General features: G+C 47.5%; 1 protein-coding gene across 2 annotated transcripts in view; it reads right to left on the reverse strand.

Moving 5' to 3' along the window:
• Positions 1-1,890: 1,890 nt before the first annotated feature.
• Positions 1,891-14,132, reverse strand: part of FBXO42 (F-box protein 42) — a 73,534-nt gene continuing 61,292 nt past the window's right edge. For both annotated transcript variants that reach the window (XM_006273033.4, XM_059716796.1), the window contains exons 5-10: positions 11,403-11,556; positions 10,144-10,254; positions 9,176-9,272; positions 8,011-8,067; positions 7,356-7,472; positions 1,891-7,178 (exon numbers count right to left, since the gene is read on the reverse strand). In XM_006273033.4, the coding sequence (XP_006273095.1) occupies positions 6,069-7,178; positions 7,356-7,472; positions 8,011-8,067; positions 9,176-9,272; positions 10,144-10,254; positions 11,403-11,556 (1,646 nt within the window). In that variant the 3' untranslated portion in view covers positions 1,891-6,068. The remainder of the gene's footprint in view (positions 7,179-7,355; positions 7,473-8,010; positions 8,068-9,175; positions 9,273-10,143; positions 10,255-11,402; positions 11,557-14,132) is intronic.

Raw genomic sequence — 14,132 nt, forward strand, 5'->3', positions numbered from 1 at the left:
TTTCTAACCTCCGAGCTGCGTCTGCTCCCCGCTCTGCTGTCCCAGGGTGGCAGCTGCAGCCTCCAGCTCTTTAACCTTGCACCCGACTGATTTACTGGCCGGGCCCGAGTGCGAAAGCACCTCCACGGGCTGCATCCCTTTTCCTCGACAGTCTCTGCATTTTCTGGATATTTATTCCACTGCCCTAGTCCTACGGGGCCTCTCGTCACTGCTGTGAGGCAGGTAATAAAACATCCAGATTCCGTAGTTGTAACCTGGATTCTGGATATTTTATTACCTCCCACGGCCGTACCTAGAGGGCCACTGGGATCAGAGCAGAGCAGCACCCGGGGACTGTACAACACGCAGTGACAGCCCCTGCCCCAGCGAGCAAGGGAGCAACCTTCACGCGCTGGCCTCTGTGCCCAGCCACGTAGTTTAGCTCAGCTGGCAGCTGCCAAGGCTTGAAAAGCATCGCACCCCTCCACCAGGAAGCTGTGGAGTAAAAACATCGTGATGCTGATTATAGGCAGGGGCATTTCAAAGGCAAGATCACTGTTGAGAGCCCGTCTTTCTTCACAAGCAAAGGGGTTGTGTTGCAAGGCTCAACACAGTAATGTTTCTCACAAGCCAAGCTCTGCTCTGAAGCTGGCAGGGGCTAAAGTCTGTGGAAACCTCCCTGCCTTTGGGAGAGAAGCCAGCTGTAGGACAGGCCACGATCCTGCACAAGTACGTGCTCCGCGCTACAGCAGCTCTGCCCTTCACCAAGTTTTCACAGCATAAATGCTACGCATCAGAGATTTAGGTTGTAGCCGCGGTGGTCTAAGGACACAGGCAGACAAGGTTCCTTGGGTGAATTTGATATCTTTTATTAGTTGGTCTAATAAAAGATATCAAATTCACCCAACGAACCTTGTCTGCCTGTGCATCAGAGATGGGTTTTCAGAAGCAGAGTTAAGATACAATCCTTTAAATGCAACAATGGGCTAAAACTATGCAGAGCCTCAGCTGATGGAAAAGAAGGGTGAAGAGAGGGGAAAGGCAATTCCCATTTGATTTTTAAATGTATACCAATACAGTGTTTACTCCCCTCTTTAAAATCCAGGCTTGGATGCATTGCAAAGCCTGTCTTTAAGTGCTCATTGCAATGCCCTGATAAATAAATAGCCCAGAAAAGAGGGCCACATTTGAACTTGGGGTCTGGATCCAACAGACTGCTGTGCCAGGGAGTGCTTAGCCCCTGCAGAAAACTGCTGGCACCCCCAATGCCAGGACGGTTGCCTGAAAATGCGATCTTACACAAGTTTCTTCATCTGAACAAACAGCCCTGCGCGAGATCGTTCCATGCAACCTTTCCAAAGGGCATCGAAGGCGTTTAGCTCCCACATCCCACCGAAATGCTGTGGAACGCCTACCTCCCTTTGGCGTCTTTGAAAGGAACCAGCCTATCCCTTTAGAGATGGGGTAAGGCTTTAATAAGCAATGGAAAGACTCCAGCCACAACTCATTAAGACAGGAGGTCAAAGGGGCTTCCTCTCACCTAAGGCATTGAGAAAAGGGAAGGTGGAGCGGGGGTGCTGCAGCAGACATGCAATTCCCACCTCCTGCAAAGAACCTCAGAAAGAATCAAACCATCCTTGTGTGAGGGGAGGCTGGACACCAACATCCTGTGCCGATAAACGTCACAGAAACTGCCCCTCACGTCAATTTAATTTCCAGATATAACGGTTAATGCCAGTTTTCCTCAGGCTCACAACAATCACTCGTTAGGACAAGAGGAGAAGCACAAATGCTCCTATGTAGGAAGAGAACCAGCGCAGGCTGCCAGTCGTGCATGCCCCTGGGTAGGTTTAGACCCAAACGTGCTGTCATGATCCTTGAAAAAAATAAAATAAAAAAGTTAAACAGCCATCCATTTATTTGTTTTATTTGTTAAATTGCTAAAAATTCGTTGGGGAGACATTAACAAAAAATGAAATTTACACAGATTTAAATACCAATGAAGTTCACTTGTCATTCCTACACTGGGATGAACCTAAAATGACTGGCAGGGCAAAGTCATCCTGTACACCTGAGTCAACGGGAAACCTCACTCACAGCACCAGCTACACTGGATCACACTTTGTGCGCGTTACATGGGACCTTTATGTTCAGGGTCGAGACGGGCGGAGGTGAGCAAGGAAATAAAGACCAACATTTCCGTCATTCATAGAGACCACTTTGGGAGCCATTTATTTGTAACCATGCAGAACATGCCTTCTGCAACACACACGGGGACACAGGAGGGAAGGGGCAGTTTCTTTCCATTCCTGGTTCCTTCCGCTCCAGTGGGTTGACATGTCCAAATGCAAATGTGCTGGTCGAGAAACCACAAATGAAGCAAAGCAGTGAAACATTACCATGCCAGAATCACCACGAGGACTAGAACGGATGGACGGACGAACTGGGAAGTGATGCGAGCAGCAACGGGAAGACCCCGTGACTTGAACAGTTTCTATTTGGCTTGTGATTGAGACGAAGCTATTTTGATCATCGCCCACAGAATTGCTAGAATATTTCCTAGGTTACTTTGTACGGGTTTCGTCTTCTGCTGTACGCCCCACACGATCGGGAGCAGGTGAACAAAATCAAGGGCAAGAGTGCAGAACCCGATCGTGACAGTTCAGCATAAATTTACTAGCGGCATTTGTTTTTTTCACTTTAAGAATTGATATTGGTTTTGCTCTAAAACAACCTTGGGTGAAAGACAAGAGACATGCAAACAAAACGAGTATATTCCATCCGGTGTAGGGAAATACCACTGGAGTGCTGATTAGTTTAGGCAGAGGGACAAGGGGTGGGGGAATCAGATACTGGCTACCACCCTCTCCTCAGGTTAAGTAGTAGAGGTCAACCCAATGCCATTCAGTGTGAGAGGTGCCTCTGAAGCAGTAGAAAGCTTTAAGGTTCAAGGTGGTTGTTTTAAATACCGATGAAGATACTGTAGGTATTCCTGAGGTCTGGGAGGAAAAAAAAAAAAAAGTCTCAAGTCCTTAAGACAAGACTAAGTTGATTCAATGCATATCAGCCTGAAGGACTGCATTTAATAAAGATGATATCTAACACAGCGTGGCAGGGTACTAGAAATAGACCTCACACCCCCCTCAAAGCAGCGATCAGAGCTCAGCGACTTTGCAGGATGGAGGAGAAAGCATGTTTTTACTAAACCCAGCCCAGCGGTAAGAAGCCGACAGCGATTGGATCCGCTTCTCCCATAAAAAAAAGATTTTTCAGTCACCTCACCAGACCTTTTGCATTTTCTAACACTGATTTTTGCTTTCAAGATAAGCAGTTTGTGCGCTGAAAAGTCACAGCACGAGGATACCTTCAGCGCCTTTCAAAGGAGGCAAGTTTTACTGGAGGACTGTGACCAAGTACGTGGGCACGGGGGTATTGTTTTGTTTTACTTTTGCAATGGCCAGGGCTTTTTAGCCGTCAGCTCCAAAGAAACCACTTGGGTTTGTTACACGAACAAATACCCTCTCACGGAGGCCACCGATGAGAAAGAATACAGGGAAACTGAAGAGGAAGGTTTTCATTTATAAAAGGCTTGCGACTGTAGGCTTGAATATACTGAAATCGGTCTTAAAAGTGAGCACCAAAATGTCCAGCAAAAATCCAGTGGCCTTGTAGGGAGTTAATCATTAAAACAAAATTATATTGGCAATCTTAAAGGAGCCACTTCATGTTACAGCCAGTACAGTAAGTGGCAGTTACAGTTTCTCCACTGTGCAAGTTCTACTGTGATTAGGGAACAGCCTTTTTCTGACCATTACTATTACAGATTTCTTATTTATGATTCTGCTTCAGAAATGCAGGCGGCTGCTAAGCAGTTCCTCAGCATAGGTATAACTGAACCCTCAATAATTAAACGCTACTCTGTTTTAATAGCCTTATGATGTGTATGCAACAGTTCTTAACAGCCCCGGCCAGGGCCAAGCTGCAAGCTATTATGATACAATGAGACGGGGAAAGCAGAGCTTTGTGCTTTAGCGGCAGCATGAATACAGACCTGCCTCCAGGTGATCGGTGTGTTGGCATCAGTGGGCATTTTTTACGTCTTCACTGTCTAATAAAATACCGTGTTCTTCCTGTCGCACACCACGCCTTTTCACTCAGTGTTGCCACCTACATGGGGTAGCAACAAATTGAATTTGTCTTCACACACCGTTCGAAGCAGTGGTCCCATGCGACGCATATAACCGATTCCAACAGATTTCTTACGGCTCAATCTACTGTATGATGTAAAACAACCCACAAAGCCGCACAAGGAATGGCAAGCTTCAGAAGGAGCCGGGATCACGTGCTGGTGAAAGCACAACTTCATGGAAAAATTGGAAACTCTCTAAGCCAAGAGCTGATACAGCAGCCCTCAAGCTGAAATAGGAAGGAAAGAATATTCACTCAAAGGCATATGCAGAAACAGCAATTTGGATTCTTTTTCAAACTGGATTCTGGTAAGTGTGAACATCACTGGTGATTAATACGGAGGCTGCTAAACCTGGAAAAATTAAGGCCGGTCCAGTGTTTCACTTCAACTGGTTGAAAATCCTTCCAAATGCTACCACTTATTTCAGCGATGGCAGAAACATCTAGTCTACTTCCGAGAGCTTTAAAATATTCAGAGCAAGTGAAGCGGACAGAAAGCACATTTGATGGAAGCCTACAGCAGGGAGGGGGCTGCCTTGTGTCAGGCTTCTTTGCTTTGGTTGGTTGGTACAGTGTTTAGTGTTGCTGTGAATTCATTTTAGTTTGTGGTGCATTATCTGGCAGGATAACCAGTATTGACCAGGAAGTAGAAACGAGTTAAAAAAAAGCAGTAACTGTAAATGGCACATTGAACCAAGCTCTAAGAGAATGTGCTGTTATAATTCAGAAAAACACTTAAGCACGTGCAACCATTAAGCATGTGTGTAAGTGTGTTGCTGAACGAGGCTATGCATGTGTTCTTTCTGTCCCATAAGCTAAAGATGAGCTAAGACATCCCCAATACTCACTGGAAAAAGTTGTCTGCACGCCTACACGTTTGGAGTTGTGCAGTCATAAGGCAAAAGTTTCTAGAGCAAATTCTTAAGAGAGAACATCGGCATCCAGCTACTCCATCACCTTGAAGAGGTACGTGGACACTGGTTCTTATGAACGTCCTAAACAAAACTGCTTAGTTTAAACCTGTAACTTCACATTTCTTTTAATGCTGTCTAATGTGTGCAATTTTACCCGCCTGTGATTCAGAACGTCAGGGAGATCTAATGCCACTGCTGGTTCGATCTAGTGTAGGACTCTCCCTGGTGGGACACGCTAACGAAAGCAGTGCCAACTGAATTCTTGGTGATCCTGGCATTTCAATGCAGATCTGTCCTTTCTTCCTTCTCTCATGGCAACAAGAGGGCAGGACAGGACGGGAACAGTACTGTCAGGAGAAAAGTCCAAGGAAAAAAAGGCATCTGTGTCTGTGATGACTAAGGGTTGCAGTTCTGGCTGTAGTGCTGGAAGATTTTAAAATATTGCTGTTATTTTCCTTGTGCAGCCATATGCAACAAGACAAGCGTGGATAGTATCAGTGCATACATACATGCTTATGGCCTCTTGCCTGCAGGTATTCAATACAGACAGCATCTCCAACCCTTTAGGAGCTGGAATTGTATATAGACATTGAAGAGGCCTCTCTATACCCCTGGAAAATTTCTTAAGATACTGGATGTTAGAAGATTCCCCCCTCCCCGCCCCGCTCACCCTGAATTCTCGGTCTAGTTATCAGCAAAGAATAAGGCGGCAGCAAAGCTCCTGCTAGAACACAGCAACCATGAATCCCACCAGAATGGAGATTTCTCCCCATTTGTAAACAGAATTCTCTTAATAGGACATTTCTGAACCAAACCCAGAGTCGGGGTCACGCTGGGAGCTGGAGGGCAGCACTGACATTCTGCTTGGATTTTATTGGTTTCTTGTTCCCTAATTCACAGTCTAAATGCCTGCGTGACAGAGGAAGGATTTAAAAGAAAAAAAAAAGCCACAGGGAAGAAGGGAGGGGTGGAACAGCCTTTGCCACATTATCTCTTTGCTCGCACAAAGTACAAGGCATTTGTTTTGGGATAGTACTTCACGTTCTGTTTCTTGTCCATGAGACCACCGAATATGATTAGTTCGCCCCGGCCTTGCACCACTGTGTGAAGGCTGGTCTCGGGTGGCCCCACCACCGAGCTGCTGTTAAACACTTTCCATTTGACTCGTCCTTTCTCCTTGGTGTCTTTAATGTCCAGCACATACATCTGCATGGGTTTGCAGTTCATGCTCTGATACAAAGGCTTGCCAACATTCAGAGACTGTGGAGGATGGTGGCCCAGCCGGCGAGCAATGGGAGGTAAGGAGTGGCCATCCCCCTGGGCAGAGCCGGGACGTGGCGCCGCCTCGGCACTGCTCGCGCTCTGGCTGCCGGGGGATCCCGGCGAGGACACTAAAGGAGGGCTCAATGCTGCTGAAGCCGACGCACCTTTGGAAGACAGGGCCTTGACAGCCTCCAGGCTTCTTCGCAGCGCGCCCGGGGAGACTGCCCCGGGGAGGGAGCTAGCAACATGTGGTGGGGTGTGGATCCCGTTGGTCTGCTCTGGGGGGTTTCTCACGCTTCCGCCAACTGTCCTGTTGTCCGCCCCGTCCATCTGACAGCTAATGGAAGCTGGTTTCTGATCCCAATTCAAATCTACCGATCCTAATCGCAGGTCTTTCTGATCTGGTAGAGATCCTCGTCTCGGGGCGAGGGAAAGTCCCACTTTCAGGTCGTATCCTTCAGCAGCGGAAGGTGTGCTGGGTGATATTGCCTGTACGGGACTGTCCAGTGAGGCACCGCCTGCTGCCGTGGCTCCAGGAGATAAACTCCCACCGTTCAGTACAGGGGAACCGTCCCCCCTGGCTGGGGACAGGCTCCCTTCCCTGGACCCCGACGGGGTTTGTCTTTGTGCTCTGGGCCTCAGGGTGCCCCAGCGCCCATTCACACAGGGAGCTTCATCTGCATTCCTAACCGGAGACTGAGAGCGGTATTCCCGCGTTTCAGGAACCAGGGCTGGTGGCGTGGCACTGATGGGAGAGGGGCGAGAGTTTAAGCTTGGGCTCAGTGGAGCTCTCCCGCTGGGAGCCTGGCTGAAGACCACAACACACTGTCCCACCTGGAAGACATGTGAAGACATGATCACAAACTGCTGCATACAAATTCACAACCCCCTCACCTCCTGCTCTGTTAGCCTGTTATCTCTGAGGACACCCAAGCAGGGGTCCAGAGATTCAACTCCATGGAGACAGACTTTTCTCTCTCCACTCTGCCACATGATTTCTGACCCCCTTACCCTGCAGGCAGGATGGCACCACAACTCAGGGGCCCCATGGTCTTCGTTTTCCACCTTCAGTGGCTGCCATGTCCAAGGGTTCGTGTGCATGTGCAGTAGCCAGGCGTCCTTGAACAGCTGCCAATAAAAGAGCAACATAACTAGAAATTTAGTCTTAGTGTGCAACTGTCTTCCTCAGGGAAAAGGTTCCCCGATACCAATCTCACTACAGGTGGATAGAAATCACAACCCGGATTGCAGTTCCTGGAGTGACTACCACTCGCACATTATGGGACTTTAAAGACAAGTCAAATCTCCAGGCCATGGTGTCTTACCCAGCTATGTCAGGGATAACTCCAGCAAGGCTTTATTAATGTGGGCACAGCACTCTAAGCGTCATGGATAGAAGGCACCGGAGAGAGGGGCTGCACTTTATTATTTATTTAGCTGTGGCAGGGATGACAACTACATCCAGAACTCTATAATTCAGCTACCAGCACAACCAGTCAAGGTTGCTTTGCAGAGTAACTAGCAATCAATCTGCTGAGCTACCACTAGCAACAAGGTACACCTGAGGCCACAGGGGACCCCTCTGTAAGGTGTACACGAGTTGGTGTTATAAACAGGTAAGATGCACATGCCCCACGCTCATGCTCCCATGCTTTTATATACTTACAGCATTTGGCCCCCCACAGCCACCAAGGATTAAGATGGTCTCATCATCTATGACAATCTAGAGAGACAAAGAAGTGTTAGAAACCTGGGAGAACACAAAGAATCTCCTTAGGTTTCACACAGGACTATTGCTGCTGTATCTTCTCCCGTGCGTCAAAAAACTTTGCATCCTGCTTCCACAAGGTACCCATGGCAAGGGTCTTGCCCCAGCCTGCTCTCAAACTCCCATTCAGCGCTGGACCAACCCACCCACTGCTCCCAGCAACTGTCCGAAGCTCTACAGGCTCCAGGAGCCCACCTAAAACAGGCTCCAGGAGCCCATGGATAAAGTCTCTAGAAAGTGCATACAAAACAAGACTTTCCAACCAGGAAGAATGGGTTTGGGGATTTCATTCATCCCTCTTTCTGAGCGTGAGGAAAGACAAGGGAAAACATGGGTCTATAGCAGGTTGTCTGCTCTGAATCTGCATCACGCCTTAGGCACTCGAATGCCTGCAGGCTGTATTTATACAAGCCACATCATCACAGTTTTAGAGTGCTATGGCGAAGAGTGCAGTATCAAATCTGTTGACAGAGTGTCTGTTGCAGCCTGCTGATGCCAGAGTCAGGCAAGACAGACAAGGAAAGGGGGTGGGGAGTGCTCCAGCATGTATGCTGTATGATTCTATATCGGGCATTAAAATGTTTTTAGTGGAAATCATCCAAGGCAGTGGAAATATGAGATCTGACATGTCAGCAAATCCATACATAAAGGGGTCTTCTACAAAGCCAGTACAGAGGAATATTTTTAATGGCTCTTAAATGGCGAGGATGACATCAGTGTTTTGCTTCGGTTGTTAAAACAGAGGACTCTGGTTTGGAGAAGTGCTAATTGCAAATCTAGGTGTACATACACAAACTGGGACAAATACAGCATGGCTTAATGCCAGGCGGCTTTCAGAGGGTGGCCTCTCAAATTAGTGAGGTAAAAGGGAAATCAGCAAAGGCTTGGCACAAAGAGGCTATTGGCATTGCTTGTTATGAGTCCTGCAGATGACAAGCTCAAAACCAAGCCTAATTGTTTCCTACTGCTTCTTTTTCACACGCAGCGGTGGCAGTGAGAGCAGGCTGATGACCTCCTCACAAGGTGCTGCAACATTTGCTGAATAACTGCAAAGGATTGTCACCTGAGACTGGCCGCCTCGCGGGTGAGGGCTTGGCCCAGAGACGTTTGGCTTCGACCAAGCCCACTGCTCCAGATCCAGAACCCAGACATCATTACTCCTGCAAGGACAAGACGGCAAACATGGAGCCAAAGGTGTACAAGAAAAAACCCCCCACATTCCTTGGAGGATCTCAAGGAAGTGCTGCTCTGGAGACTGCAGGACTACTAGCATTACTCCTAGGGGGAAGGCAGGCAGGCTCTGGGGCTTTGCCTCTTCTCAAAACAAGTTCTTGGTGTACACTGGTGTAGCCAAAGAAAATGGAAGCAGCAAAGAAACAAGACCTGTGAGCAAACATGAGCCTGGCAAAGGACTAAGATCAAATCCAAGACGCAACAGAAGACAGGAGCAGGGGAGGGGGGCAGCAGCAGCACATCCAAACATCCTGTAAGCTTAATGACTTAGCTGCTTCCAGCCTTGCCTACAGAGCTGTCACGCTGCACCATGATCCTGACCTACCCTCCAAGTCCAAGCTCAGATTTTAATAGTGCTAAATTGAGCCATGTTCTGAGATGGATAAATGTTTGTTAAGGACAAACACACTGTCACCTGGGGGGACTACACTTCAGAACAGGTCTCAAAGGCCACTGCCCTGATCTTGCAATGGACTCCGCTGCACACGCCTGAAGCACGACTCAGGGAAGGGTATAGCATATATAAGTGAGTGTGGTGGTCTCAACCATCCCCATAGCAACCAGGCTATTAACCTGACAAGTGCAGATGCAGCAAAACAGGCCTTGCTTAGTTCAAGAAAGCATCTAGGACCAGAACAGCAGACACAGAGGTCAGAAACACAAGGCGCTTTTGTAGTGGGAAAGCTTGTATCACCCCTCACCCAATCTCTGCCCAGTTTTATCACTCCTCACAGGGTGATCACTAGTCCCAGAAACATCTGGGGGGGGGGGGGGGGAGAGAATGAATGTTCAACGTACATTTGCCGAGATCCCAGCGAGCCCCCAAAGACGATCATTTTGTCTTCTATTACGCAGGAGGAGTGTCCTGCCATGGGAGGTGGTCCGTGGGTCGTCACAATGCAGTTCCACCTGTGGAAACAAGAATTCATGAATGCTGGTAAATTATGCTAGAGTCCCCCCAGCTTTTTCCCTCCCAGAGATGAAAGGTGTCACCAACCCCGCACGTCACAGGAAAACCACTTCTCAAAACAGCACAGACCCACTGACTTTCTGCTGCTGCAGTTTCTAGGTCCAGTGGGGATGGCATTTTAAACCACAGTTATTTTAAGTTTGTTCTTGCTCTATGGTGACACTTGGGAAGCTAGGCAGAAGGATCCATCTTTTTGCTCTCTGTTTGGATAATGCTTAAGACAGTGGAGTCCTGCTTGATAACTATAGCTCCTACATGCCACTGCGGTGACAGAAGGTGGGTAAGTCTGAGACAGAGGATTCTGACTAAATGATCTAAAATCACCATCATCAAGATTTGAATAAAAGGGCAAACCGTTTAATTTGGAACCAAGATACTAAAACTGAACTGGTAACACCAGCACATTTAATGAAATCTGTCCTCAACTATTATTACCTGTTTAATTACAGTGTATTAAAAACATTGCCAAAAATGCATTGGGATGATTGAGCTTTTTGCTGATTATATGCCCATCTGGAACTGCTTTAATACCACGCTGGCTCACATACAGACAGCAGAAATATTTTTGCAAGTGAGCACGTTTTCTGGGGACTGGCAGGAGAGTTTTGCTACCGTCTCTACACAGTTCAGCTGATTTGTCCAGACAAACTTAGAGGCTGGAAGAGCAGGTGGCTTTCAGCAGTGGGATGTTTACTTGTGGGATTCTTCTTCCCCTAGTGATTCACAGGGAATCAACTGTACATGAAACTATAAGGTAATATCTCTAGTGTTACACAGTTCCTATATTTCTTATCATAATGAATCACAGTGTATGGCCAAAGGAATTGCATGGTTTCAAACACTTCTATCCAGTTTCTATCAAATCCTTAGATCAAAAGCACTACTCCAGCTGGAAGAATTTGTTCCATTTTAGTTACCAATGGAGGGAAATAAGGAAATCATCATCATCCAAGTAGCTTTCAGACAGCGGCACATTCAGTCCTGCATGTCTGAGATGCACTTGCTTTGTCGTATTATTTGGGGGGGGGGGGGGTTGATATGTGGTCAAGGGATTTGATTCAAGTTCAGACTCTCAAGAGGTTCTCACCAATTTTTGGAGGGTGAGTAGGTGTGTATCTCATCGAAGAACCTCTCTGGCTGGTGCAGAGGATAAGGACTTGGTCGCGTCCACCCACCAAACAGTACCAGCAAGTCCTTGTACACCACTAAAGTGGCTCCAGCCTTAGGCGAAGGGTAAGAACCTGAAGGAGAAAGGGAAAGGTTAGGAAACTGCATCTTGTAGCAGCAGCCACTGTATGAGCCAATCTTACTGAAACATGACAAAATGGAAACTCCCCTTTAAAAGGCAGCAAGGAAGAGAAGACAAAATTAGCGTTGGGAGCATGGGAAGAAAGCTACTGCCAATTTGTGTCATCATAATTAGTATGAGCCTGAAAGCACATTTCATGTATGGCAAAACATCTGTCAGTCAGTGACAGGAAATTACTAGCTTTCTAACATATCCCTTTAAATTATTGCTTTAGCGCTGAATAAAAGCAATAATTACCTCCAAATACCTAGCGACTTTTCCCCAAGGAAGGAGGGAGTATGAATACTAATCTGAACACATCCGGCATTGCTCATGGCAAATCACTTGGGTACTTACAAACCTACTTGTATTCTGAATCATTTCAGTGGAAGACGCAAGATTAACCCTATGCATATGCAATGAGTATTAACAGCTACTTCTCAGTCTGAATCAGCAGGGCAGACTGCAGAGTAAAGGTGACTGTCAGGAGAAGTGACAGCAGTACTGAAGAACACAGCACCAGCTCTGATTGTCCTGGGTTTTGACTCACAAGACAGCCATTTAGGCAGACATGGTTCTTTGGGTAAATGTGATATCTTTTATTAGACCAATTAAACAGTCGGAAAAATTGTTCTTTGCAAGCTTTTGGGTACCGACACCCTTCCTTCAGTCATTCACACACCAGCTTGAATGGTAATAAAGTCAATTATCCCTGTTTGTCCCAGTAGAAGTGTTTTCTCCGATACTTCACAGGTACTTAAAGTGGGACAACCGGCGTTTAGGTTGCAGAACCCCGGAATAAAAAAAGAGAGGAATCCATCTCTGGTTTTAGTATCGAGAATGAGGGAAAGACTACATGAATCAACAACAACAACAAAGGTGTATGCAAGAGAGGGAGGTGCTGAACTCTTTGGAGTAGGTGAAAGCAGGGAGTTGACACCGAGTCTGTAGGCTCTGGGCCGCGGGGGTCCCTTCAGGGGAGGGTTAACAGCAAGTGCCCTGCAGGGATTCCAGAGATGGAGCCCCCCCAGACCAAGGGAAGTGCAACAGCCCCCGGGTCTAGCACAGTGGTGTTCAACCTCTGGCCGGAGGGACCACGTGATCTGGTTTGAGGGGTTTCCCACAGGTCTGGAAACTTGGAGAGCGGGGTAGGGTTACTTGCTTGCAGAACCACTGCAAGCAATGCTGCCACCACTTGCCTTCTGCCAAATTTCTGGAGCTGTGGGGAGCTCCGTGGGCCAGAAGACACGGCCCCGTATGGGTCAGACTGCAGACCGATGCTGTGTGCTGCCCACACCTGCGGGATCCAGCCTGCGGACCAGCTCTGCACCACTGCTCTAGCGGGCTTGGCTTCAACACAGCAGTCTGGCAAGCATCTAGCCGACCAGATTTGTGTAGGCGACACCAGAACATAACACTACTTAAAAACTAGGACACAAGGCTGGATGTCAGTTGTAATCAAACAAGATATTGCATAAAACAAGGGAGAGTGATACAAGGCTGGGGTTGTCGTGAGCTATGGAATAACTACACTCGACTTTGGGGCAGCAGCAGATGCTTTTCCAAACTGGGGAGTCTTAGTTAAAGGCATATCTACCCACCTACCTACGCCTTTAACTAAGACTCCCCAACTATACATATAAAAGCAGCAGACAGGGAAACCACTATGATGGCCAGTGAGAAAACCATTTCACGTTAACTCACTAATGCTACCACAAAGAGAGCGCACAATCTCGCTGCCTGTCTACAGACTTTACGTGTCACTTGGCAGGTTCAGGCTTTTGAAAAGATCAAGAGCATCTTGGAAAAGATAGAAAGAGCTCAGACTGCACGCTCCAAACGAAGGAATCCAGCAGGCGACCTGCATGATTTCCCCCAGTCGCAAGTGCACACGACAGACAGACGAGGTACACTGTCACAAACATCACAGGGCCAGGCTCAATTAGCTGGCGCTGCAGAATGACTCCTTCGCAGTCAAGCAGCATCAGACTGACAATATAAAAAGCCTTTATGCAAAGTGCAATATTTGGGTTCCTTTCTCCCTTGAGGGTAAGAATCTGGACGGGCACAGGGGCTAGGCTATTTCCAAGATGCAAGGAAACACAGCTGTACAGCTGTGCCACTTCCACTGGCTGAGGCGGGTACTAAGCAGCTGGCCAGAGCTTTTTCAATTGACAGGTTTGCAAATCCATAAAGCAGATAAGCATCTTTTAAAGAAGAAATCCTCAGGTTCCATGTATGCTTGGAAAGCCCCACCCATGACTCCCATCAGAGACTACATATTTAAAACACAAGATCTTATGGGCAGGCATTCTAAGTTTTAAATGCATTAAAGAACATGTGTGCGCACAGGCAGTCAAGCAGTGCCAGAAATTATGCTGTGCTGGAACATGAGGTTCAAAATTCAAAAGCATGGTTAGCTAGAAACTCTGCCCTTACACCTGCACCAGGTACAGCCCTGAATGGCTCCAAACTAAGCATGGAGGAGAGGAAATGAAGGGAAAAACTGTAAGGATGTCCATTAGTAAT

Source organism: Alligator mississippiensis, chromosome 13 (assembly GCF_030867095.1).
Source record: "Alligator mississippiensis isolate rAllMis1 chromosome 13, rAllMis1, whole genome shotgun sequence".
NCBI lineage: Eukaryota > Metazoa > Chordata > Crocodylia > Alligatoridae > Alligator > Alligator mississippiensis.